The sequence below is a fragment of the Ranitomeya variabilis genome, chromosome 8 (assembly GCF_051348905.1).
Source record: "Ranitomeya variabilis isolate aRanVar5 chromosome 8, aRanVar5.hap1, whole genome shotgun sequence".
In the NCBI taxonomy this organism is placed as follows: domain Eukaryota; kingdom Metazoa; phylum Chordata; class Amphibia; order Anura; family Dendrobatidae; genus Ranitomeya; species Ranitomeya variabilis.
The window spans coordinates 22,609,996-22,634,207 of record NC_135239.1 but is presented as its reverse complement, the minus strand read 5'-3'; the positions used below and the strand labels follow the sequence as shown (position 1 = coordinate 22,634,207).

Below are 24,212 nucleotides of genomic sequence, written 5' to 3'. Positions count from 1 at the left end.
TCTCCCATTTATATCAAAATTTTTTTGCATATTTTTGCCCGGAATTTTTTTTTTTTAAATCCAGAAAGGGTCAATAATGAATTGACATGACCTTTCTGGAAATTGTATTAATCATAATTAATTGCAGTATTAATTTTAAAGCAAAAATCTAAAGAAGAAATTACAAACTTTGAAAAATATATAAAAAAATAAATAAATAAAAATTTTCTGAAGCCCATAAAAAAATATATACCGTACTTGATACTTAAGTTTTTCATTGATTTTTTTTTCCTCTTTAGTTCCTAAGTCCACAACCCAGATGGACCTTAGTTCAATAATGAAGGATAGTGGAAAATCGACTCTTTGGAGAACACTTTCATAAGTCTCACAAGTAATTCGGTTCCTCCTAATATAAAACAGAAATGGTCGTACAAGAATCCCCATTCAGTTTATTAGATTTTGACAGGATAATTACTCAGCAGGTGGAAAAAGAAATACGTGATATGAACCCTGTTTATGACACTTTGTATTATTTTTTCCTGCTACAATGTAACAGCCGATGTGTTAGATTCAAATAAAAAAAAATATATAAACAAACAAAAACTCTTAACTTTACAAAACCTGTCATTTTTCAGTGAATTATTTAAAGCCTTTCCCCATTTTCAAGAATTTCATGTCACGATTATAAAATAAAAATCATTTTTTTTTCATTAATGTACAAAAGAGACAGAGATGATTTGTTTAATCACAGAACTTTTTTTTTCTTTTTTTCTTTTTTTTTTATAACAAATGTCATGCCTCCAAAGTTCCAGAACAAAGTCTGATTGTATCCCAAATCCAGATTTGGAATTATTCTAGAGTTTTTGGGCAAATGGTTAAGTTTTTTTTATTTATTTATTTTTTTTCAAAAATGGCACGTGTAGAAGAATCTTGTCTGCATAGCCGAACAGCAGCAAGGTTAAGTGCGGAGGAAAAATACCTCCCAACTTCTTAATTAGAAAGTTCCATTGTTAATAATAACAATCTGGTCATTATAATATCCGTTACTCCGTACAGTGTTTAGAATGTGGTCTAGAACGGTGCTCAGGCCTCCAATGTTCTCTCGCCAGGCCAAGAGGCCATAGTACAAAAAAAAAAAACAATACTAATTTTCTTATAGTACCCAGTGTTCGGAAACTGTGACCTTCTCCCCCCTCCAACCCTCGCCCCTCCAAAGGAAAAAAAAAAAGTGACTTTTCGAGCAACTTCTTGTGAAATTAAGAAAACTGCCTTCAAATGACGACATTTTGAAAAAGTCTGTAATAAAACATTGACGATGACAAAAAAACGGTGTAAACTTCAGTCTCAGCCTCCGTAACTTTTTGCTACATTACATTTGTTACTTTGTATTAAAAAAAAAAAAATAAAATAAAAATATAAAGAAAAAAAAAAATTTGTGGAAAGAGTAGTAAAGTACTGAACACGTTGTCCTTTTTTATTAAAAAAAAAAAAAAGTTAATTTAATGATCAAGTCTAGAATCAACTTTCCTCGCAAAGCTTTCGGGTTAAAGATGTTAGAGCCGGTGCGTCTTCCGTTTTTTTTTTCCCCTGTGCTCCGTTCTCACCGGGGTTTTTTTTCCCCCCTTCTTCTTCCGGGACGCAGGTAAAACCCATTGTTATGGTTCAATGGAAAGAATGCTGCCATTGAGTCACTGTTTCCAGCCGTAGCTTCGGTCAAGTCTTGGAGCGCAACAGGCTCGTTATCGCTATTTCTTAGGTCTGCTGATCTGAGCGTAGATAGGATCTTCTGATCTGACCTAAGGATGGGAAAAAATATCGGCTTCACTCTCAAGATCTGGTGCCTAAATGTCATCTGGATCACCAGGGATGTATTTACTCCAGGGATCCAGTCTATATCCATGATGTTATTAGTGATCCTATAGATATCAGCGGTCTACTAACCCACAAGTGTCCAATTATTAACCCATTAGACAACAGATAATTTATTAACCCCCCTAGACACCAGGGTCATATAATTACCCACTCTATAGCCATGATATTATTAGTGACTCTACAGACATCTTGGGTCTATTTATTAACCCCCTAGACACCAGGGACACATGATAACCCCCTCTATAACCATGACTTAATTAGCGATCCTATAGATATCACAGGTGACTTAACCAACAGCTGTCTATTTATTAACCCACTAGACACCAAGGTCATATAATTACCCACTCTATAGCCATGATATTATTAGTGATTCTACAGACATCTTAGGTCTATTTATTAATCCGCTAGACACCAGGGTCCTATGATGACCCACTTTACAACCATCGGATGTGGTGTAAGGAGTCAGGTGAGGGCCTGGTAGAGGGGAGTATATTCTGTTTCATGATTTTAACCCCTTGTTATCAGTCTGATGGCCGCTATTTTACTTGCTTTGAGTCGAATCCCCCAAAATTCTGATTTTTTAGGAAATCTGTGACACATTCAATTAATTTATGTAGGGCTTCATTAGGGCTGTCCCACACGTCCAGATAATTCCGGTACCGGAATAAATCGGTACCGGAGTTATCCGTGTCCGTGTGCCTGGGAACTCACGTAGGCCATACGTGCGGCACACGTGTGCCGCCCGTATGGCGATTGGGTACCACACGGAGCGTGTGGTACCCACGCGTCTGGTACCCTGCATCGCGGATTCATATGTTCCCTGCAGCAGCGTTTGCTGCAGAGAAAATATGAAGAATAGTGTTTAAAATAAAGATCTATGTGTCCGCCGCCCCCCCACCCCCTGTGCGCCCCCCCGCTGTTCAGAAAATACTTACCCGCCTCCCTCGCTGCTTCCTGGTCTGGCCGCGGCTTCTAGTGTATGCGGTCACGTGGGGCCGATCATTTACAGTCATGAATATGTGGCTCCACCTCCCATAGGGGCGGAGCCGACTATTCATGATTGTAAATGAGCGGCCCCACGTGACCGCATACAGTGGAAGCCGCGGGGCAGAGAGGAAGGAGTGACAGCCAACGTGGGAGCGGGTGAGTATTTTCTGAACAGCGGGGGGGGCGCACAGGGGGTGGGGGGGCGGCGGACACATAGATCTTTATTTTAAACACTATTATTCATATTTTCTCTGCAGCAAACGCTGCTGCAGGGAACATATGAATCGAGGCTTCAGCACCATGTGGGGGGGACAGCGCTTACTGTAGCGCTGTCTCCTGCACGCACACGGACCCCAGACGGAGAACGTCCGTGTGAGGTCCGTGTTTTACACGGACCCATTGACTCTTTTGGGTCCGTGTAATACGTGCGCTCCCACGAACACTGACATGTCTCCGTGTTTGGCACACGGAGACACGGTCCGCAAAAAATCAATGACATCTGAACAGATGCATTGATTTTTATGGGTCTACGTGTGTCAGTGTCTCCGGTACGTGAGGAAACTGTCACCTCACGTACCGGAGCCACTGACGTGTGAAACCGGCCTAATATGGAGTGGACTCTAGGATAACTATAATAAGTAAGAATAATATTATAAGTGCACCAGATAGCTGGGATAATACTCCAGATGCACTATTGATCCCATTATTAACCTCCGAGACACCAGGGATATAAAGATATAATAATAAAGAATATTATTAAGCTGACAGGAAGACATGGATTTTTTTTTATTAACCTCTGTACCACCAGGGACAGACACTGATGCATTGATGAACACAGACACAATGGGAAAAAGACCAAGCAAGAAAGTGGTGAGATGGATGACACAACAGAAGGATTAGTCGGAAGGACAGATACCTACCCCAGTCTGTGCCCTCTAGCTCCCGACCTGTGGGCTTATAGAGTCACCACTGGGCTCGTCTACATCGGCAGAGGCTAACGCCTGAGGAGCATCAGGCTACAAGACAAGAACAGGCGGACAGGTTGGAGAAAGGAGGCAAAGCTCAGTGCAGTACAGAAAGCAGAGGAAGTGTTAGAAGAAGCATCATGGGCCCTTTGTGGTTCTCACCACCCGTCGGGTTGCACTAAATGTTCGTTATTTGTGATCACTGTACCAGGATGGAAGGTTATAACAGACATCCCAATTTTAGGACACTTTTTCAAAGTTGTAAAGAAGTTAGAAAAAGTGAAGTAAAAAAGTAGCGAGAGTTCATTTAGTGGAAACGACCTCAATAGTGACCAATAGGTCCCAACCTAAAGTCAGAGGTCCATAAAGATGAAGTGTAGTCACGACATGGGAAACAATGTAGCCATCGGCTGATTCTACGTCCCAGTAGACATTAGACACCTTCTTGTAGCCATAGTGTAAAAGTTCGTAAAACTTTCACAACTTTTCATAACTTTTGGTCGCGTAAGGTTCCAGTGGTGGACACAGATAGAAGAGGTCGCGGTGCAAGAATGATACATGTCCAATAACTCATCATAATGCACAATTACACCCCCTTTGGAGGTAGAAGTGGCCCTCGAACCTCATGGGCACCCCTGTAAGGATCTTCATAGCTTACAATAAATAATGATCACCTTTTTATTCCCGATGCCACCAATCGATACATTTTCATTGGTGACTTTAGTCGCCTTTTTCCCATTTAACATTGTGTAGCTTAATATGACAAGTCCCTCCAAAACATAAAATAATGACTAACGCATTTCAGGCATCTAAAAAAGAACTTACGGAAAAAAAAGACCGATCTGCCTTTATCTACCCAGGAATGAGTTTTCATCTACCGGTTTCTATTGTCTGGGGGGAAAGGGATCGGAGTGTGAATATGTAAGAACCACTTACAGCATCTTCTACAGTTTTACTGGGACTTTCAAAGCCTTCTTCAAAGATGTCATCTGCGTTGGGATCACTTGTGTGAGACGCCGAGGACTTTGATGGGGAGCTCTGCCTTGGGGCTGGTGTAGGGGCTGGAGTAGACATGACATTGGAAACAATTAGGATACATTGTAGAACACATGATTTTTATTTCTTTTTTTTTTTTTTTTTTTTTTTTAAGAAAGCTCCAATTCCTCCCAAAAATTATGGAGAGTATTAAAATGACATTGAGAAGGAGCGCAGCTCTGGAGGACATGCTTAGGTGGAGATAAAAGAATCATTTGTTAGAGGATAGATAAAGAACATGGCCTGTTATGAAAGCCATATTTCATTTAATATTACAGATTTGCCTGCCAGACGTTAAACAGACTCCATCAAATTCTTTTTGGAGTCAGTGGTTCGAAACTAATAATTTTCCTCTGCAGCCTGTTTGCCGTCTAAACCTGTTGAGATGCATTTTTCATACAGAAACAAATGCATTCATCAGGGGAAAGCGCCGGAGCATCATTTTTTTTATTTTTTTTTTATTTGGCGCCATCTTCATCGGGATTTTAGTTGGGAGTCATTGATGAATTTTTGCATCAAGGCAAATAGCGTCGTCATTAATGTAATGTCTAATGAAAAAGGACACTTCCAGGCGAGACACGGGCGCGTAGAGGAACGGCGCTGCCGCGGATGGATTCGTGAGTCGGTAAATGAAGAGATTTGTCATCTACTGACATTTCGTTCGAGTGGGAATAAAACGCTGACAGCAAAAAAAATGAAAAAAAAACAAAACAAAACATGATGGAACCCACAACAGGACCTGGCGAAAAGTATCACAAAGTTACAAAAAAAATGCTCCATTTATGATTTTTTTTTAAATTAAAGTTTGAAAAGTTTTGTAGCTTTTTAATATACTGTTGTTAGGTCCAGAAATATTTGGACAGTGGCCGAATGTTTGTGATTTCAGCTCTGAAGGCCGCTGTTTTTGATTTAAAATGAAATGGAGACTTTCAGGTTTACTTAAAGATGGGACCCAAAATAGATGGAAACCAAGCAGTGAGAAGGTGTAGTTAAATGATTGGCCCCGCCAGGACGCACCGAGCGCCTGTACTTGGTTTGGACAGTCATTCTGTGCTGACAGACGCCATTTAAAGGGGTTGAACAAAAATCTCCTGTGAAAAGTTTAGGAATTGCAGCCATTTTCCTACAAAGTCTCCTCATCTCAGGGGCTCAAAAGTATTCGGACAAATTAACTTTACCATAAATAAAATGTTTGTTTTTAACCCTTTGTAGACAATCCTTTGCAGGCAATGACGGCCTGAAGTCTGGAGACCAATGATGTCACCAATACGACTCGATGGGTCTGAGATCTGGGGATGACTCGTCCATTGCAGAATATTCCACTTTTTTCCTTTGCAGAATGTTGTGGGTCATTGTCCATCTGTCCGGTGAAGCTTCGTCCAATCAACCCTGCTGCATTTGGTTGAATCTGAGCAGAAAGTATCGCCTGTACACACAGGATTCATCCAGCTACTTCTGTCTTCAGTCTCTTCAATAACCACTAGTGACTCGATGCCATTGGAAGCCACGCATGCCCGCGCCATCACACCGCCTCCACCATGTATTACAGAGGATCAGGATCCATTCCAAGCCTTCTTCAGACGTTCTTCTTCCCATCATTCTGGTACAGGTTGATCTTAGTTTTGCTTTTTCAGAACTGGGCGGCATCTTTATATGTTTTTTGGTAAAGTCTAATCTGGTCTTTCTTTATTTAAGGCTGATTAATGTTTTGCACCTTGTGGTGACCCCTCTGTATTTGCTCTCATGAAGTCTTCTCTTTATGGTAGACCTAGATACTTAAACACTGACTTTCTGGAGAACGTTATTCATTTGGGTAGATGTTGTGAAGAGGTTTTTCTTCACCATGGAAAGGATTCTCAATCATCCACCACTGTTGTCCTCTGGGGATGTCCAGGCCTTTTTGAGTTCCCAAGCTTACCACTGCGCTTTTTTTTTGTAGAATGTACTAAATTGTTGCTTTGACCGCTTCTAACATTTCTGTTTTCTGATGGATTTCTTCTTTTTTTCAGCCTAATGATCGTCTGTTTCTCTCCCATTGAGAACTCCTTTCACCGAATGTTGTGTGTTCACAGTAACAGCTTCCAAATGCAAATGCTTCACCTAGAATCACCTCCAGACCTTTTACCTTCTTAATTGATGATGGATTAACACGGAAATAGCCCATGCGGTCCATTAAAGAGCTTTTGAGATAATTGTCCAACTACTTTTGGCTCCTTTGAAAACTGTAATTCCTAAATCCTTACTCCAGTTAGAATGCAAATACCCTCAAATTAAACCTAAGAGTCGGCACTTTAAGTAAATATTGATTATAGAACTGGATCTTTAATATGTTTTGGTAAACAGCTAAAATGTCAAAACATGTGTCACTGACCAAATATTTCTGGACCTAACTGTACTTTTTGTTTCCACTTTTTGCATTAATTCATAAGTGTATCGTTCCTCTTCTGTGTATGAAGTCTACTCTGGGAGAAAGGACTGTAATCTGCTGGGGTGCCTGCTGAATGATTTTTTTTGCTGACTTTTTACCAGGGACACCACAATTTGTCAAGACCAGTGTCAAAAAACTTGTGGTGTCCCAGGTGAAAAAAAAAAAGAAAAAGAAAAAAAAAGGGTCAGAAGGATTGTGGCACATCAAGGGGCGAGACTAAAATATCCGTAAGGAGTAACTAAAAGTTCATTTTTTTAAATAATTTGGTCCAGCGGGGAAAAGTTCAGAAACTTCGTAAATCGCTTTATTAGGGGATTTGTCTTCATTCCTGTAAAGATAATTACATATAAGTGACTTCTACTTTTCCCCAGTCCATTTGCCGCCTTCAGCTGCATTGATCTGAAAACACACTCATGGGGAGTACAGCTGATGGCAGTGATGGAACCGCACTTGTCTCCTCCTCTGAGTCTTCTGCTTATCAGAACAATCTCCTGTAGCAGCTTCTCCCAGGAGTTAGTGAGACGCTGGTGCTGAGCTGACCCATCACTGCCATCATCTGTACTCTAAATTAGTACATTATAATATCAATGCCGGGAAAAACATGGGTTTGGAAGCCACTGACATGCAATTTTTTTTTACAGGAATGGAGACAAATCCCCTAACAAAGTGATTTGCAACATTTCATAATCTTGTACACTGGATACAATTATAAAAATAAGTAAATAAAAGTTGAGTTACTCTTTAAAATTGACAAGACCAATGTTAGTATTTATGGATACTGTGTATCTGTTACGTGACCAGGACAGATTTGTATCCACTAAGAGGATCTTACAATTTCCAATTATACTTTGTATCATCAATTCCTTAGAATTATATCATTCTGAATACACAATGTATACACCTTACTTACTGAAACTGGAATACCCCTTTAAGAAGATGGTTGATAGGATGACATTCTAGGGTCCGTAGGTGGCACACAAGCCACACTTCAGCTCGGCCCCCAAGATCCTGGAGTCTGGTACTTACGTGAATTGGTAGACGGTGAAGTGGAAGTCATAGGCGTCAAGTTTAGTTGTGAGATATCAAAGTCGTCACAATCGTCTGTATCCTGAGCCAACCCAACTTTGTCGAAGTAGCTTGAGAAGGCCTCTGAGGTACAAGAGAGGGACGTTGGATCTGTCTGCCGCAACGGCACCGGAGGGGGGTTTACCATCTGAAAATCCTTAAACATCTCTTTTGTTACTTTCTGGCCAGGTTCTAGAGGACTTGATCGCAATGAGTCACTGGTTGGTGGAACGGCGGCTATCGGGGTAGAAGGACCTTGAAACATGGCTGCTTGGAAAGGCAATACAGTTTGTGTTGGCATGAAGGCAGTAGGTGGAAACTGGCCGGGAAGGGTTGGCCATGGCTGTTGCTGAGTAGGAGAGTAGAGGCCCGGTTGAGCCCACGCTATCGTTTGGCTTCCCTGCATGACCTGAGCAACTGGAGACTGGCCACCAAGAACCATTTGAGGTTGTCCCCAGAATGAAGGCTGGACAGCTCCCATCGCAACATAGCCTTAAAGAAATCAGAAGAAAATCACAATGAGACATCGAGACCCGAGAAAAGAGTATATGTGACATCACCATAAATATATAATCACCAGGAGAACCTTAGACTTTAACTACAGCTCCCCCGCAGGCCAAACAGAGTATTACAATCTATCCATAATAACATTATAAATTAAATAGAAATTCTGCAAACAGCGCCTTATATATCAGTTTCTTGGACTCCTGTGTGACATTTGATGAATTACATACTGGAGATAACTGCGGTCACTCTCCAGGTTTTATGTTGATATAAGACAATATAATTCTGTGCAGTTTTCTGATAAACCCTCAGTGAAGGATTAATATTACAAAGGGGCAGCTCCAGGTAGAGTGAGAAGCTTGCTAAAGGCCGTTGCAAAAGTCTTCATTCCCTGTTGAAGATGACTACAGGGAAGCCACTGGGAAGTCGCATTCACTGCAGCTCTTCTGTTCCAGGTTCAGACCGGCTAATCGACATACATTGCTGAATTACTCGTGCGATAGTATTTCTATTTCTATTGAATTTTAATTCAATTGTTTATCAGAGGTGGCCAGTCTCCTAGGCAATGAGAGCAGCACTTGCAAGCTTTTGGCTTTAGAGATTGTAAATGCTGCACTGAAGCTGGACGGATTGCTGCATCCAGTTAGCATTAGTTCCCCTGCGCTCCTCTGGTGCTGCAGAGATAACGTTACCTCTGCAAGCAGCACCGGAGACAGCTCAGCTCGGACCAGTAGCACAGTCATGCCACTAGTCCAAACTGTCAATCAGCAGGAGAGCACTGTCTCGTGGAGAGCAGGGAGCCAAGAAACAGAGGAACGGTGGGTCTTGTATCTTCAGGAGCGCACCCTTTCTCTGCCTCTAAGCTTACTGCATCCTGAAGATAGGAGAAAAGAGTAACCCTTAAAGGAGCCAATTATTTCACTCTTGTCAGATGAGTGAATCGATGACTGAACAATATAAATTTACCAAAAATGTACTGTGAGTTTTCCCAAAATTTCAGAATCACCAGAATATCCCTTTACAATATAAATATGGGGGTAGGAGAGGGGCGCCGGTGTTTGGGACCCCCAAGGTGGAGTGGAGAGTCACTATGAAGAGTAGCCTGGAGGTCATCTGCAACTTGCCCACTGATACCAATGCAGGGGAAATGCTGAATGTACCCTATAGGGGGGTACATATATGACCGGGGGGGGGGCTCTCACTTTTATAAATTCTGAATTCTACCGGAATCATTAAGGACAAACATGTAAGCTGTCAAATTTCAATTTTCCAAAGACTGATTTTCAGGGTCACCACACTGCACCCCTCCTTTAAATTAAAGCCCGTCTTCCCTTCATCAGAGAAGTGGCCATTAATCATGTCTTGACTTCTCAGGAGGCCGAGCTCTGCCCCTCTATGGAGGTGAAGGGACTAATTTGGAGGAAGTCCTAAGGGTTAATTTGAAGCTGACACCTTGGTGGTGATATCATCCATCTTGCTTTAATGTGCTGGTCATGGGAGCTCTGCATATATAATCCCCCCCCCCATCCCGCAGTGTCGGAAGTTTTCGGAACAAGCAGCCGGACATCATCTTCTTCTTCAGATTCCCTTTAATGAAACTGCTGATGTGACATAGTGAATCCGGGGGCCTCCACATGTAACTGATGATGTGCCGGTGACTTGTTCACAAAGACCACATGGGGGGATTTTTGGGAGCTGCCAATATTTTGCACACAGCAGATCTTAGGTCTCTGCCCTAAACCTTTGCTTATCTACAATTGCGGGGGTCCTGAGAGGCTTGTATCCCACCCCTGCTCCCGTCGGGGGGCTCATAGTACCGTCCTGCTTACGGGGAGGAGATCAGTGCAGGATAACCGAGATACGACCTCCAATAACCCCTGCATTCACATGTCATCATGGTGCCCTGAAAACCAAGTGTTGGAGTTGGACTCTTCCTACATAGGAGTTTGTCGCTGTTTGTAAACTCTTCTGACCTCGGGATAATTTCGATGACTTCATCGGACATAATCAATAGTCAGATAGAATATTTCCTGCATCTAATTTGTGGGAGGACTTACCTAGCTCTGAAATCAAAAGTAGCAAAAGCTTTCTTCAATCTAGATAAGTAACAAGACGACAAACACAATGTAACTGTTCCTGACAGACTACACGAGTTATGGACAGATGTTAAGATGTATCCCTGTTGTTACAGGTGACTTTCAGAATTAGTTATCCTGTCTCAGTACAAGACGAATATCACTATATCTGGCAATGGCATGGCTTGCATTATTCATGTTTCACCAGTTTTCCCTTTGCAAGCTCTATTTCTAGTGTTCAGTTGTCTCTAAGCGAGTGGGTGTAGATTGGCTGCTATGATGTACAACACTCACAGACATAAGGGATCTCTGCTCTCCTGTCTTTATGTAGCACATGTTCAAAAACAGCAGCACGAAGGACATTGTACAGCAGTACTGAGCAGCTTAGCTGTGAATCCAACTTTGGGGTGAGATAAAGCACTTATTATAACACAGCACGGAGGACATAATACAGCAGTACTGATAAGTGTAGCTGTGAATCCAGCTCATTTACTACAAAACAGCATGGGAGACATTATACAGACGTACTGAGCAATGAAGCTGTGAAACCAGATCTGGGGGAGAGCTAAACACTTACTCCAAAGCAGCATGGAGATCATTATATAGCAGTACTGAGCAATGTAGTTGTGAAACCAGCTCTTGGGGTGAGATAAAACATTTGCTATAAAGCAGCATAGCGGACATTATATGGCAGTACTAAGCAATGTTTTGGTGAATCCAGCTCTTGGGGTGAGATAAAACATTTACTATAAAGCCGCATGGACAACATTATATGGCAGTACTAAGCAATGTAACTGTGACTCCAGCTCTCGGGGTGAGATAAAACATTTACTATAAAGCAGCATAGAGGACATTATATGGCAGTACTAAGCAATATAACTCCGAATCCAGCTCTGAGATGAGATAAAATACTTAGTACAAAGCAGCATGGAAGACATTATACAGTGGTACTGATAAGTGAAGCTGTGAATCCAGCTCTGAGGTGAAATAAAACACTTACTACAAAGCAGCACAGAGGACATTGTACAGCAGTACTGAGCAGTTTAGCCCTGAATTTCAGCTGTGCAGTAAACTTTTTTTTTTTGGAAAGCGGCAGCACCTGTGTCTATGTCTCCCTCTAACTGTTTACTCCTGTGGTCTTCCCTCCTTCCTTCTCCAAAGACTTCAATTGGCACATGTAATCTGATACCTCAGTGCGCTGGTTTGTTTTGACCAAAATGTTTTTTAGTAGTTTTCCAGAGTGGATGGTGAGTTCAGGATGAAGGGAGAAGAGAAAAAGTGGCTCATAAATGGAGAATGAAGCAGATTTCTCTGAAAAGATATATCACAAAGTTTCTCCTATTCCCTCCTACTATTAATTCATGCAAAGTTTATTTAACCCCTTTCCGACATGTAGCGTAATAGTACGTCCATGTCAGACTCCTCCTGGCCCTTTCCGGGCACATGTCAGCTGATCTATACAGCTGACATGTGCCAGCAACAGCTGCGGACAGAATCGCGATCCACTCGAGGCTGTTAACTAGTCATTAATGCCGCCCATTGGTGACCCCGTCACATGGTTGTGGGTCACCGATGGGTCGGAATGAGAGGTCTGCAGCAGACCTCTATGGTGGTCATTGACATGAGCATTTTAGCTACACACAGGCAATCTGATCATCGCTTGTGTGTAGCAGAGGCTATCGAAGCACTGCAGCATCTAGTCTCCTAAGGAAACTATTGAAACAAGCAAAAAGTAAAAAAAAATGTTTATAAAAATAGTAAAAAAATAGAAAAATATAAAAGTTAAAATCACCCCCTTTCACCCCTTTCAAAATAAAACAGTGGAAAAAACATTCAAACCTACACATATTTGGTATCGTTGCGTTCAGAATCACCCGATCTATCAATATAAAAAAGAATTAACCTGATTACTAAACAACGTAACGAGAAAAAAATGAAAAACGCCAGAATTACGTTTTTTTGGTCGCCACTGCATTGCAATAAAATGCAATAACGGGCGATCAAAATAGTATATCTACACCAAAATGGTATTAATAAAAATGTCAGCTCGGCACGCAAAAGTAAGCCCTAATCGGGCCCCATATCACGGAGAATGGCGCCTTTTTTTTTTTTTTAAGAGATTTTGGATTTTTTTTTCCACCACTTAAATAAAAATGAACCTAGTCATGTTTGCTGTCTATGAACTCGTAATGACCTGGAGAATCATAACGGCAGGTCAGTTTTAGCATTTAGTGAACATGGTAAAAAAAATATTAAAAAACAACTGTGAAATTGCACTTTTTAAAAAAATGTCACCGCACTTGGAATTTTTTCCCCGTTTTCCAGTACATAATATGTTAATATCAATGGTGTCGTTCAAAAGTACAACTTATACCGCAAAAAAAAACAAGCTCTCACATGGCCACATTGACTGAAAAATAAAAAAGTTATGGCTCTGTGAAGAAGGGGAGCAAAAAAATGGAAAATTCAAAAACTGAATTACCCCTTGGCGTCAAAGGGTTAAATGTCAGTGACCGTTTACGCTACATCATCTAATGCTCCAGTCACACCCAGAGCTGCAGTTACTGTCTTCTACTCGCCCTCAGGCTGCATACTCTTGTGCTCGTGCTCCCTGCTGGTTCAGTGCCTGTATAAAGGCTGTTCTGCTGATGTGCATTGTGGACACGTGATGTCAGGATCAGGACACACTTAGGTTAGGCGTGCTGCTGAATTTAGCTGTGAAATGCAAAGAATTAAATTGGTCAAGAAAGTGCATTTTGTGGATCTGAAAATCCGATTTGTGCAATATATTGTGTCTGGAGATGAGAGCCCAGAACCTTGGGACTGGAAATGTGTGGATTACACTCATGGCCACTAGGTGGCGCTGTGGATCTATCTTGTGCCCTGAAATCCTTCCAACCAAGCTGCCAACCGATGAGCAGAGTCTTCAATTATGAATAAACTTATGGTCGACCTGCTGCATTGCTTAGAATTAAGTAAACACCGCCGTCCTTTATACGGAATGACCGCGTCTAATTGTTTCATGTGCTGTTGATTGGACATGGAGAATTTCCCGGGTTTCTGCAGCGACGACAGCTCAGTACATTTGTGTGCAGACGGTGTTACGGGACCCGTCCATCCTACCAGACAGGGTATAGTTACAGGGAGCACTTAGTGGGGAACCAATATCACAATATTTCACCTGCGCCGTATTATCTGCATGTGAAATGTAGGCGAAAATGTGAGTTGAAGGGCGAAGTCCTTAGAGGGTCACTCTGATGCCGCATTTCCCCCTCCAAAAACACAAACACATTCCAAATAATTGTCCGAAAAAGCAAAGATGCATTTTAGAGGGTAAAGGTTCATGCATGTGTTTCTGTGTGCATGTATGTGTGTGTGCATGACTGTGTGCATGCATAGGCTATGTTTTCCGTGCATGTACGTGACTGTGTGCATGTATGATTATGTTACAGTTGACCACAGTCGATCAAGTCCAACCTTTCCCCAGCAATTATACATATTTTGTCACTTAATTATCTATAACCCCCAATGTTATTTGTACTGAGGAAATCATCCTGAGGATGTCCCCGGGAGCTGTGCTCTCTTTTCTCATTGGCCTATACGGTCTAAAGGTTAAGATCTCTCATTATGGAGATGCCAGTGTAAAGAGACTTATAGGCCATGGGAGGGGCAATTACCCTGCCACAAGTGTCTGTAAATAGAGTATCTACTTTGGTTTTTCTTCTAAAGTCACGTGGCAAAGCTCCTTAGGATTAGTACATCCAGTCGGTAGCACTAGAGTTCAAGTCCTCTTCTTCTTTGAATAGGCTACTTGCCTATATGGTCTACACACACTTGTATGAACAAGTATGTACATTATGTGCACATGTGCGTGTGACTGTGCACGCGTTTGTCGCCATGTACAGTTGTGTGAAAAAGTGTTTTCCCCCTTCCTGATTTCCGATTGTTTTGCATGATTGTCACACTTAAATGTTTCAGTTCACCAAACAAACTTAACTATTAGTCAAAGATAACACAAGGAATCACAAAGTGCAGTTTTTAAACGAAGGTCTTTTAAGGGAAAATGAAATCCAAACCTACAGAGCACTGTGTGAAAAAGTGATTGCCCCCCTCCCTTAAAACATAAATGAACTGTGGTTCATCACATCTTTGGGAATCTGAGTTCACATTCCCTTGCCACACCTAGGCCTGAATCCTGTTACACCTGTTCTCAATCAAGAAATCACTTAAATGGGAGCTGCCAGACAAAGTGAAGTAGACCAAAAGATCCTTAAAAGCTAAGTATCATATCACGATCGAAATAAATTCTGGAACAAATGAGAAACAAAGTAATTGAGATCTATCAGTCTGGAAAAAAATGTTATAAAGCCATTTCTAAAGCTTTGGGACTCCTGCGAACCACAGTCAGAGTCATTAGCCACAAATGGTAAAAACATGGAACAGTGGTGAACCTTTCCAGGAGAGGCCGGCTGACCAAAATTACCCCAAGAACACAGCGACGACTCATCCAAGAGGCCGCAAAATACAGCCACAACAACATCCTGAGAAATGCAGGCCTCACCTGCCTCAGTTAAGGTCAGTGTTCATGATTCCACAATAAGAAAGAGACTGGGCAAAAATGGCCTACATGGCAGCGCTCCAAGACGAAAACCACAGCTGAGCAATAAGAACATGAAGGCTCGTCTCAGTATTGCCACAAAAACATCTTGATGATCCTCTAGACTTTTGGGAGAATTCTCTGTGGACTGACGAGACAAGAGATGAATTTTTTGGAAGGTGTATGTCCCATTACATCTGGCGTAGAAGTAACACAGCATTTCAGAAAAGGAACATCATACCAACAGTAAAATATGGTGGTGGTGGTAATGAGATTGTCTGGGGCTGTTTTGCTGCTTCAGGACCTGGAAGACTTGTTGTGATAAATTGAACCATGAATTCTGCTGTCTACCAAAAAATCCTGAAGGAGAATGTCCGACCATCTGTTCGTGACCTCAAGCTAAAGCACACTTGGGTTATGCAGTAGGACAAGGATCCAAAACACACCAGCAAGTCCACCCTTGAACGGCTTAAGAGAAGCAAAATTAAGACTTTGGAATGGCCTAGTCAAAGTCCTGACCATAATGCGATTGTGATGCTGTGGCATGACCTTAAAAAGGCGGTTCATGCTCGGAAACCTCCAATGTGGCTGAATCACAACAATTCTGCAAGATGAGTGGCCAAAATTCCTCCAGAGCGAAGTAAAAGACTCATTGTCAGTTATCGCAAAAGCTTGGTTTCAGTTGTTGCTGCTAAGGGCGGCCCAACCAGTTATTAGGTTTAGGGGGCAGTCACTTTTTCACACAGGGCCCTGTAGGTTTGGATTTTTTTTCCCCTAATAATAAAGACCTTCATTTATAAACTGTATTTTGTTATTACTTGTGTTACCTTTGTCTAATATTTATATTTGTTTGGCGATCTGAAACATGTAAGTGTGACAAACATGGAAAAGAATAGGAAATCAAGAAGGGGGCAAACACTTTTTCACACAAATGTGTACCATCTCTGTGTGTGTATGAATGTGCAAGTAGTGGAAATGTTGTGTGCTTCTACATGTATTTATGTATATTTATGTCCAGGTGCATGAGTATATATATATACACACATACATTGTTTGTGCTTCTATGTGCATTCCTGTATGCATACGTCCGTGTGTGTAGGTGTTTATAACTATGTGTGCACGTGTATGTAGTGCCTTTGCCTATGCTAGTGTTTCGCTGTGTGCATGTATATATCTATGTTTATGTACAGTATATGCAGATGATCTCTTTTCTGTGTAGTGTATGTCTGTATAATATTTGACTGTGTACACTTGTGTTTATAAATGTATACGGCATGGGTATTTATTGTATATGCCTGTGTTTCTGTGTGCATGTATGTGTGCATGCATATGACTGTGTGCATGCATAGGCTATGTTTTCTGTGCGTTTAAATGATTGTGTGCATGTATGTTTATGCTACTGTTACATAGGTTGAAAAAAGACCACAGTCGATCAAGTTCAACCTTTCCCCATCAGTTATACATTTTGTCAATTAATTATCTATAACCCTCAATGTTATTTGTACTGAGGAAATCATCCAGCCCTTGTATAGAAGCTGTCATAGTGTCGGCCATTACTGCCTCTTGTGGTCTTACTGCTCTAACTGGAAAGAACCCTTTCCTATTCTTCTGCACACCCCCTGTTCTTTGGTCTTTGGAAGGAATGAGTCATGTGTCCGTGTGCAGATATATGCGCATGGTATGTTGTGCTTGTACGAGCTGAGTTTGTGCCCTTTGCCCTGACGGCTGTGTGGACCCCTCCATGATTTGCTAGGGCCCATAATTACTTGTTGGATCCCCTCCAGTTAGTATCACTCAGTTCTGTCATTAACATTCAAGTGTTCTTTACATTGATGGATAAAATGTAAAATATCCAAATATTGATTGAAACATTCCCATCGCTGTCCAGTAATCACGCAATCAGTGAGGACCTAGAAATGATGGCCGGTGGGAGTGACATGATGGCCGGTGGGAGTCACATGATGGCCGGTGGGAGGGAAAAGATGGCCGGTGGGAGTGACATGATGGCCGGTGGGAGTGACATGATGGCCGGTGGGAGTGACATGATGGCTGGTGGGAGTGGAATGATGGCCGGTGGGAGTGACATGATGGCCGGCGGGAGTGACATGAAGGCCGGTGGGAGTGACATGATGGCTGGTGGGAGTGGAATGATGGCTGGTGGGAGTGGAATGATGGCCGGTGGGAGTGACATGATGGCCGGTGGGAGTGACATGATGGCCGGTGGGAGTGAAATGATGGCCGGCGGGAGTGAAATGATGGCCGGTGAGAGTGACATGATGGCCGGCGGGAGTGAAATGATGGCCGGCGGCAGTGACATGATGGCCGGTGGGAGTGACATGATGGCCGGTGGGAGTGACATGATGGCCGGTGGGAGTGACATGATGGCCGGTGGGAGTGACATGATGGCCGGTGGGAGTGACATGATGGCTGGTGGGAGTGGAATGATGGCCAGTGGGAGTGACATGATGGCCGGTGGGAGTGACATGATGGCTGGTGGGAGTGACATGATGGCCGGTGAGAGTGACATGATGGCCGGCGGGAGTGAAATGATGGCCGGCGGCAGTGACATGATGGCCGGTGGGAGTGACATGATGGCCGGTGGGAGTGACATGATAGCCGGTGGGAGTGACATGATGGCTGGCGGGAGTGACATGATGGCCGGTGGGAGTGACATGATGGCCGGTGGGAGTGAAATGATGGCCGGTGGGAGTGACATGATGGCCGGTGGGAGTGACATGATGGCCGGTGGGAGTGGAATGATGGCTGGTGGGAGTGACATGATGGCCGGCGGCATTGACATGATGGCCGGTGGGAGTGGAATGATGGCCGGTGGAAGTGACATGATGGCTGGTGGGAGTGACATGATGGCCGGTGGGAGTGACATGATGGCCGGTGGGAGTGAAATGATGGCTGGTGGGAGTGACATGATGGCTGGTGGGAGTGGAATGATGGCCGGTGGGAGTGACATGATGGCTGGTGGGAGTGGAATGATGGCCGGTGGGAGTGACATGATGGCTGGTGGGAGTGAAATGATGGCTGGTGGGAGTGGAATGATGGCTGGTGGGAGTGACATGATGGCCGGTGGGAGTGACATGATGGGCGGCGGCATTGACATGATGGCCGGTGGGAGTGACATGATGGCCGGTGGGAGTGGAATGATGGCTGGTGGGAGTGACATGATGGCCGGTGGGAGTGACATGATGGGCGGCGGCATTGACATGATGGCCGGTGGGAGTGACATGATGGCCGGTGGGAGTGACATGATGGCTGGTGGGAGTGACATGATGGCCGGTGGGAGTGACATGATGGCCGGTGGGAGTGGAATGATGGCTGGTGGGAGTGACATGAGGGCCGGTGGGAGTGAAATGATGGCCGGTGGGAGCCACATCCTCATATCGTCAGTGGACAGGACGATAGTGGTCACTCTAACAAGTGAAAATAGCAAAAAGTTTCCGACTACTGTAGCACATAAATGCCGTGATGAGAACGTCAGCGACTCGCTAGATCATTGCTGCTTAGAGATATATCATTGGGCCCCCCGCTCCCCTCTGATTAGGGCCCCTGCTCCTCCGGGTCCGGGATATTACATTATCCAGTCTATCTGTTTATACAAATCGGATTATTACGTCGTGATCATTGGCCACAGGTGGAGGATCGATACCGAAGCGTCTGCTGAAAGGTTATTCATAGATTTTCCTCTTTCCCCGGTAATTTGTCCGAGCTCCGGGCCCCCAGGGATGATTTACTCCTGTGTCCTATATGTCAAGTCTCCTTGACTTGCTGCAAGTCATCTCTAATTATTACTACCAAATCCTGCTGATAACATCAAAGGCTACAATGTAACAAGAAAACAAACAACAATCAACAGAAGGTCTCCGGCTTAAAGGGACCTCGCGCCTCAAATGTGTAACTGCCTGAACCTGAACCCCGGATATTTCCCGCTCAGTAGTAGGGCCGTGTACACACCTCCTCCAGCTCCTCAACGCAGAGTTTCCTCCTCCAACTATTATCACTGAGGTTAGGGGCAACAGCCATGTGGTGGTCCGCATATTATATTTCACTTGGATAACCTTGCTGGGTGTCGATGATCTGGGACCCTCCATAAATAAAGACCCCTGCACACATTAGATAGCTGTCGGCTGAATGATCGTCCAGTTGACAACTCTCTCCCCCAAGTTCTCCTTATATTGTAGAACTGTTTGGCCAAGTGCTCCTGTGTTCTGCATGACAGCGACGGCTGGTGGGAATCCATAGTGTCGGACCCTTGGACGTTAGACTGTCAGCCGATCCCACTGATACCGGCAGGTGCAGCCGACTTTATAGGGGTGTATGGGGGTCTTACTTGATACTTGTGTTATCCATCTCCCCTGACTTTACAGATCAGCTACTAGATCCGCAGACGGCTGTGGACTCATTACCGAGCAGACGCCCCTGTGATTTTGGGGTGGTGCTCGCTCACGGACCCCCACAGTTGTTATCTTCCACCATATCTCAATGATGTTACTAAAAGTTTATGATTCCATATATTTCACTAAGGAATGAGAATATTTGAGCAGCGATCCATAGGTGATCGCACATCGTCATCTGGTCCTTAAATGTTCATTCGTGCCTTCTGGTGACCTTGTAACTCTGGAATTAAAGGGGGTCTCCAGGACCCACATAATGATGACCTCATCGATATGACATTGATGTCCCCACCAATAAATTGATATCTGCAGGACCCGACAGCACCTACTAATCAAAGCCTGGAGCTGTGGTTTTCCTGCTCCATTGTTGCTTATCGGTGGGTGTCCCCAGTGTTGGACCCCCCACCAATCTCATAGTCGTCAATATGTTATTTCAGGACAGACCCTTTAAATACGACTTGTCGTCTCCCCCCGACCTGCCTGTGTTAGTAAATATTTGCCTTCTCCATTAAATACAATTTCTGGAGCATTTTTTCTCTCCTCTTTGTTGTGTGACGTTCCTCTGTTATTCCTCCTCGAAATATAGGAATGAATCAATAACTGGGTGTCGCCGCTTCCAGTGTCAATGGCGAGTTTATCTCTACCCATCTTATATTGTCAGCCCTGTTGGACGGGGTCAGGGTGTGTAAACACTTGCGGACCCCAACACCCAGTTGTCCGTTTATTTCTACATTGCCAGGAGGTATAACAGAGGAACTAACTTTGAAGAAACTACAGGGTTCTAGGAAAAGTTGAAACATTTACCAAAACAGGCACGTTAAGAGCAGTGGCATGTCCCCTTTAAGAAGGAACCTCCATTGGGGAATCAGCAGACATGACGGGCTTCATTATAGGGTTAATGCATGGATGACATCATATGTATCTCCTGTAAGAAGTATCGCCCACAGACTGCAGATAATGGAGGGAATCACATTGCATGGTGATACAAGTTTCCTCTAGTGCTGCCCTTCCTTCTAGACTTTACCCAAAGTTTCCTGCTGCCTCAGGACCACCCCCAGCAGGGTCTATGCGGTCAGACCAATGTTCCCACTATATCCCATTACTGTGAGTTTCCAAAATAGACAAGGGCCTTTTGTCACCTGATGGCAGAGCAATGGGATTGTAAGAAAGGGGTCCAAACATAGGAGCAATGGCTGGGTGGAGCTGGGTGGGATATTTCATAAAGGCATCACCTGGAGTCGCCGGGGTCTACAAGACAAATCAACAGGGAGAAGATCTGGTTACAAGGATCATAAGACGTCTATAGAGGAACAGAATTATATACAGATCGTTACATCCACAGCAAACGTCCTTTAATAGCAGCTGCAATACCACACACCACCATGTGGCAAGGTGTGGCGCTGTTCTTTTTTTTTTTGGGGGGGGGGGGGAGAATTTACCCATGCCTTTAATCTAGTCAATCATTTAGAAGGTGTGATCTTCCTATAGATTATTTTAGATGCAGAATTAAAGGAATTTTACTGTAAACGCTACACATTTATTATACACGTTTAAAGGATTATCCAGGATCTAGGTGTCTTTTTCCTATTGGGCTATGAACTTACCGGCAGGTAGTTGCCTGTTCTGCCCAATCTCTCCCAGCTCAGGTGACCATTTTCCTGCTTCTTTTGACCTTACGTAAACAGAGCAGCTCTTTCTCTTCCGCTCTGCTCTGTCAACAGAGCATTCAGAGCATCATTGTTGATGTCATGCTGATTGACAGTCAGCTGCCCACAGTTAGGCAGCAGGGAACTGGCAGTCAATGAGCATGACATCAGCAGTGACGCTCCATTGACAGAGCAGAGCGGAAGAGAAGGAGCTGCTCTGTTGGATTTCTGACAGATGTGGTCAGCGACCAATCTGAACTGGGACAGATCAATGCAGGGACTTAGCAAATACCTGATGGTAAATTTTAAGCCCAATAGGAATAAAGAATCTAAGTCCCAGAATACCCCTATAAGGCATGACAGACATATACAGCTGTAACCAAATTGATTTAACCTTCATTGTAAATTAGATATATTAATACAATTTACAAACTTTCTGCTGTTTGCAATAAACCAGTGAAACAAGAACAATGTAAATATATTACAACAACTAATGTGACAAGTGGTTTTTCCAAATTCAGCACAAAATTGCACTTTTAATGACTACTGCAGCCTCCAAATTATTCACCCCTTCATGACAAGTATCTTTATTACTTAGTACAGCACCTGCTATGACCTGCTAGGTCTCCGGCTGTTATAACCTGCTAGATCTCTGGCTATTATGACTTGCTAGATCTTTGGCTGATATGACCTGCTAGATCTCTGGCTGTTATGACCTGCTAGATCTCTGACTGTTATAACCTGCTAGATCTCTGGCTATTATGACTTGCTAGATCTCTGGCTGTTGTGACCTGCTAGATCTCTGGCTGCTATGACCTGCTAGATCTCTTGTTTTTATGACCTGCTAGATCTCTGGCTGTTATGACCTGAAAGATCTATGGCTGTTATGACCTGCTAGATCTCTGGTTGTTATGACATGCTAGATCTCTGGCTGTTATGACCTGCTAGATCTCTGGCTGTTATGACCTGAAAGATCTCTGGCTGTTATGACCTGCTAGATCTCTGGCTGTTATGACCTGTTAGATCTCTGGCTGTTATGACCTGCTACATCTCTGGCTGTTATGATGTGCTAGATCTCTGGCTGATATGACCTGCTAAATCTCTGGCTGTTATGACCTGCCATATCTCTAGCTGTTATTACCTGCTAGATCTCCAGCTGTTATGACCTGCTTGATATTTGACTGTTATGACCTGCGTGATCTCTGGCTGTTATGACCTGCTAGATCTCCGGCTGTTATGACCTGCTAGATCTCTGGCTGTTATGACCTGCTAGATCTCTGGCTGTTATGACCTGCTAGATCTCTGGCTGTTATGACCTGCTACATCTCTGGCTGTTATGACATGCTAGATCTCTGGCTGATATGACCTGCTAGATCTCTGGCTGTTATAACCTGCTCAATCTCTGGATGTTATGACCTGCTAGATCTATGGCTGTTATGACCTGCTAGATCTCTGGCTGTTATGACCTTGTAAAGCTCTGGCTGTTATGACCTGCTACCCTTCTAGTTGTTAAGCCCTGCTGCAGATGTGATATATAGCCAGACAGCAACTTCTGGCAATGTTTCTGAAAAATCTTAGCCCTGTTAAACGGGCCTTAAAGAGAGTGGGGCATAAATACATTTTCCCAAGTATCCATTTATCAGAAATATATGGGCATTTCTGGACCAGGCTTAAAATAATCAAATTTTGGGACATATATGCACTTTCTGGTGCTGCCAAATACAGGTTTCTTAATAATACAGTTGGGGCAGTAAAATGTGTATTTTCTGTATTTAGATTATATCTTATCTCGCTTCCTTTGCAGGGATTGTGTTCTTTGGGGATTCTCCAAACAAAACAAGGTGGAATATAAAATTCTGATAGTCCTGGTGATGACCCCCACCAACCGATGTATATACAACATGAACATTCTTACCCATAATACGGGGCAGAATGCAGAGTTCCACAGACCATGCTCCCCAATGAATGTTTCACATGTTTTCAATTGCTTCCTCAGGGGATGCGGTGCTTTATAGTGCTAGATACCCAGGGGCGGATTATAAGAGGGTCAATATGGGTGGTAGCCCAGGGCCCAGTGGCTTGGGGGGGGCCCTGGGCCACCGCAGATTGACCCTCTGATAATCTCGCCGGAGTGTGCCCGGCCCGCCGGCATTTATGTGCCCCGCCCCCCGGACCCGGTGGGCAGAGAGAGGGGGGCCGCATCGGGCCCCTTCTCATCTGCTCACCGGGCCCCTTCCGGCGCTGCGGCGCTTTCCTATTGAGGTGCGGGCGCTCGCCCGCACCTCAATAGTTAACAACAGCCGCCAGCCAGGCAATTGGAGGCTGGCAGCTGAAGTCGGCCGCAGCTCACACGTCGCCGGCGTCTGACGTCATTGTCAGTCGCCGGCGAGTGTGCGCGGCTGGAGGGAGCTCGCCGCATGGAGCGCTGGTAAGGTGAGGAGACTGTTTTGGGTTTTTTTGTTTTTTTTTATAAGCTAACGGCGGACTGTGGACACATTGGGGGCAATGCTGGAGACACTGGGGCAGATTTCTGGAGACACTGGGGCAGATTGCTGGACACACTGGGGGCAATGCTGGAGACACGGGCAGATTGCTGGAGACACTGGGGCAGATTGCTGGAGACACTGGGGCAGATTGCTGGACACACTGGGGC

General features: G+C 43.9%; 1 protein-coding gene across 15 annotated transcripts in view; it reads right to left on the bottom strand.

The window, feature by feature from the left end:
• Window positions 1–405: 405 nt before the first annotated feature.
• Window positions 406–24,212, bottom strand: part of DAB1 (DAB adaptor protein 1) — a 759,978-nt gene continuing 736,171 nt past the window's right edge. For 8 of the 15 annotated variants that reach the window (XM_077276888.1, XM_077276897.1, XM_077276890.1 and 5 more), the window contains 5 exons: window positions 21,053–21,161; window positions 8,293–8,823; window positions 4,740–4,864; window positions 3,759–3,854; window positions 406–1,775 (listed from right to left, as the gene is read on the bottom strand). In XM_077276888.1, coding sequence (XP_077133003.1) covers window positions 3,774–3,854; window positions 4,740–4,864; window positions 8,293–8,823; window positions 21,053–21,161 — 846 coding nt within the window. In that variant the 3' untranslated portion in view covers window positions 406–1,775; window positions 3,759–3,773. The remainder of the gene's footprint in view (window positions 1,776–3,758; window positions 3,855–4,739; window positions 4,865–8,292; window positions 8,824–21,052; window positions 21,162–24,212) is intronic. The other 7 variants (XM_077276896.1, XM_077276904.1, XM_077276901.1 and 4 more) reach the window with 2 other exon arrangements.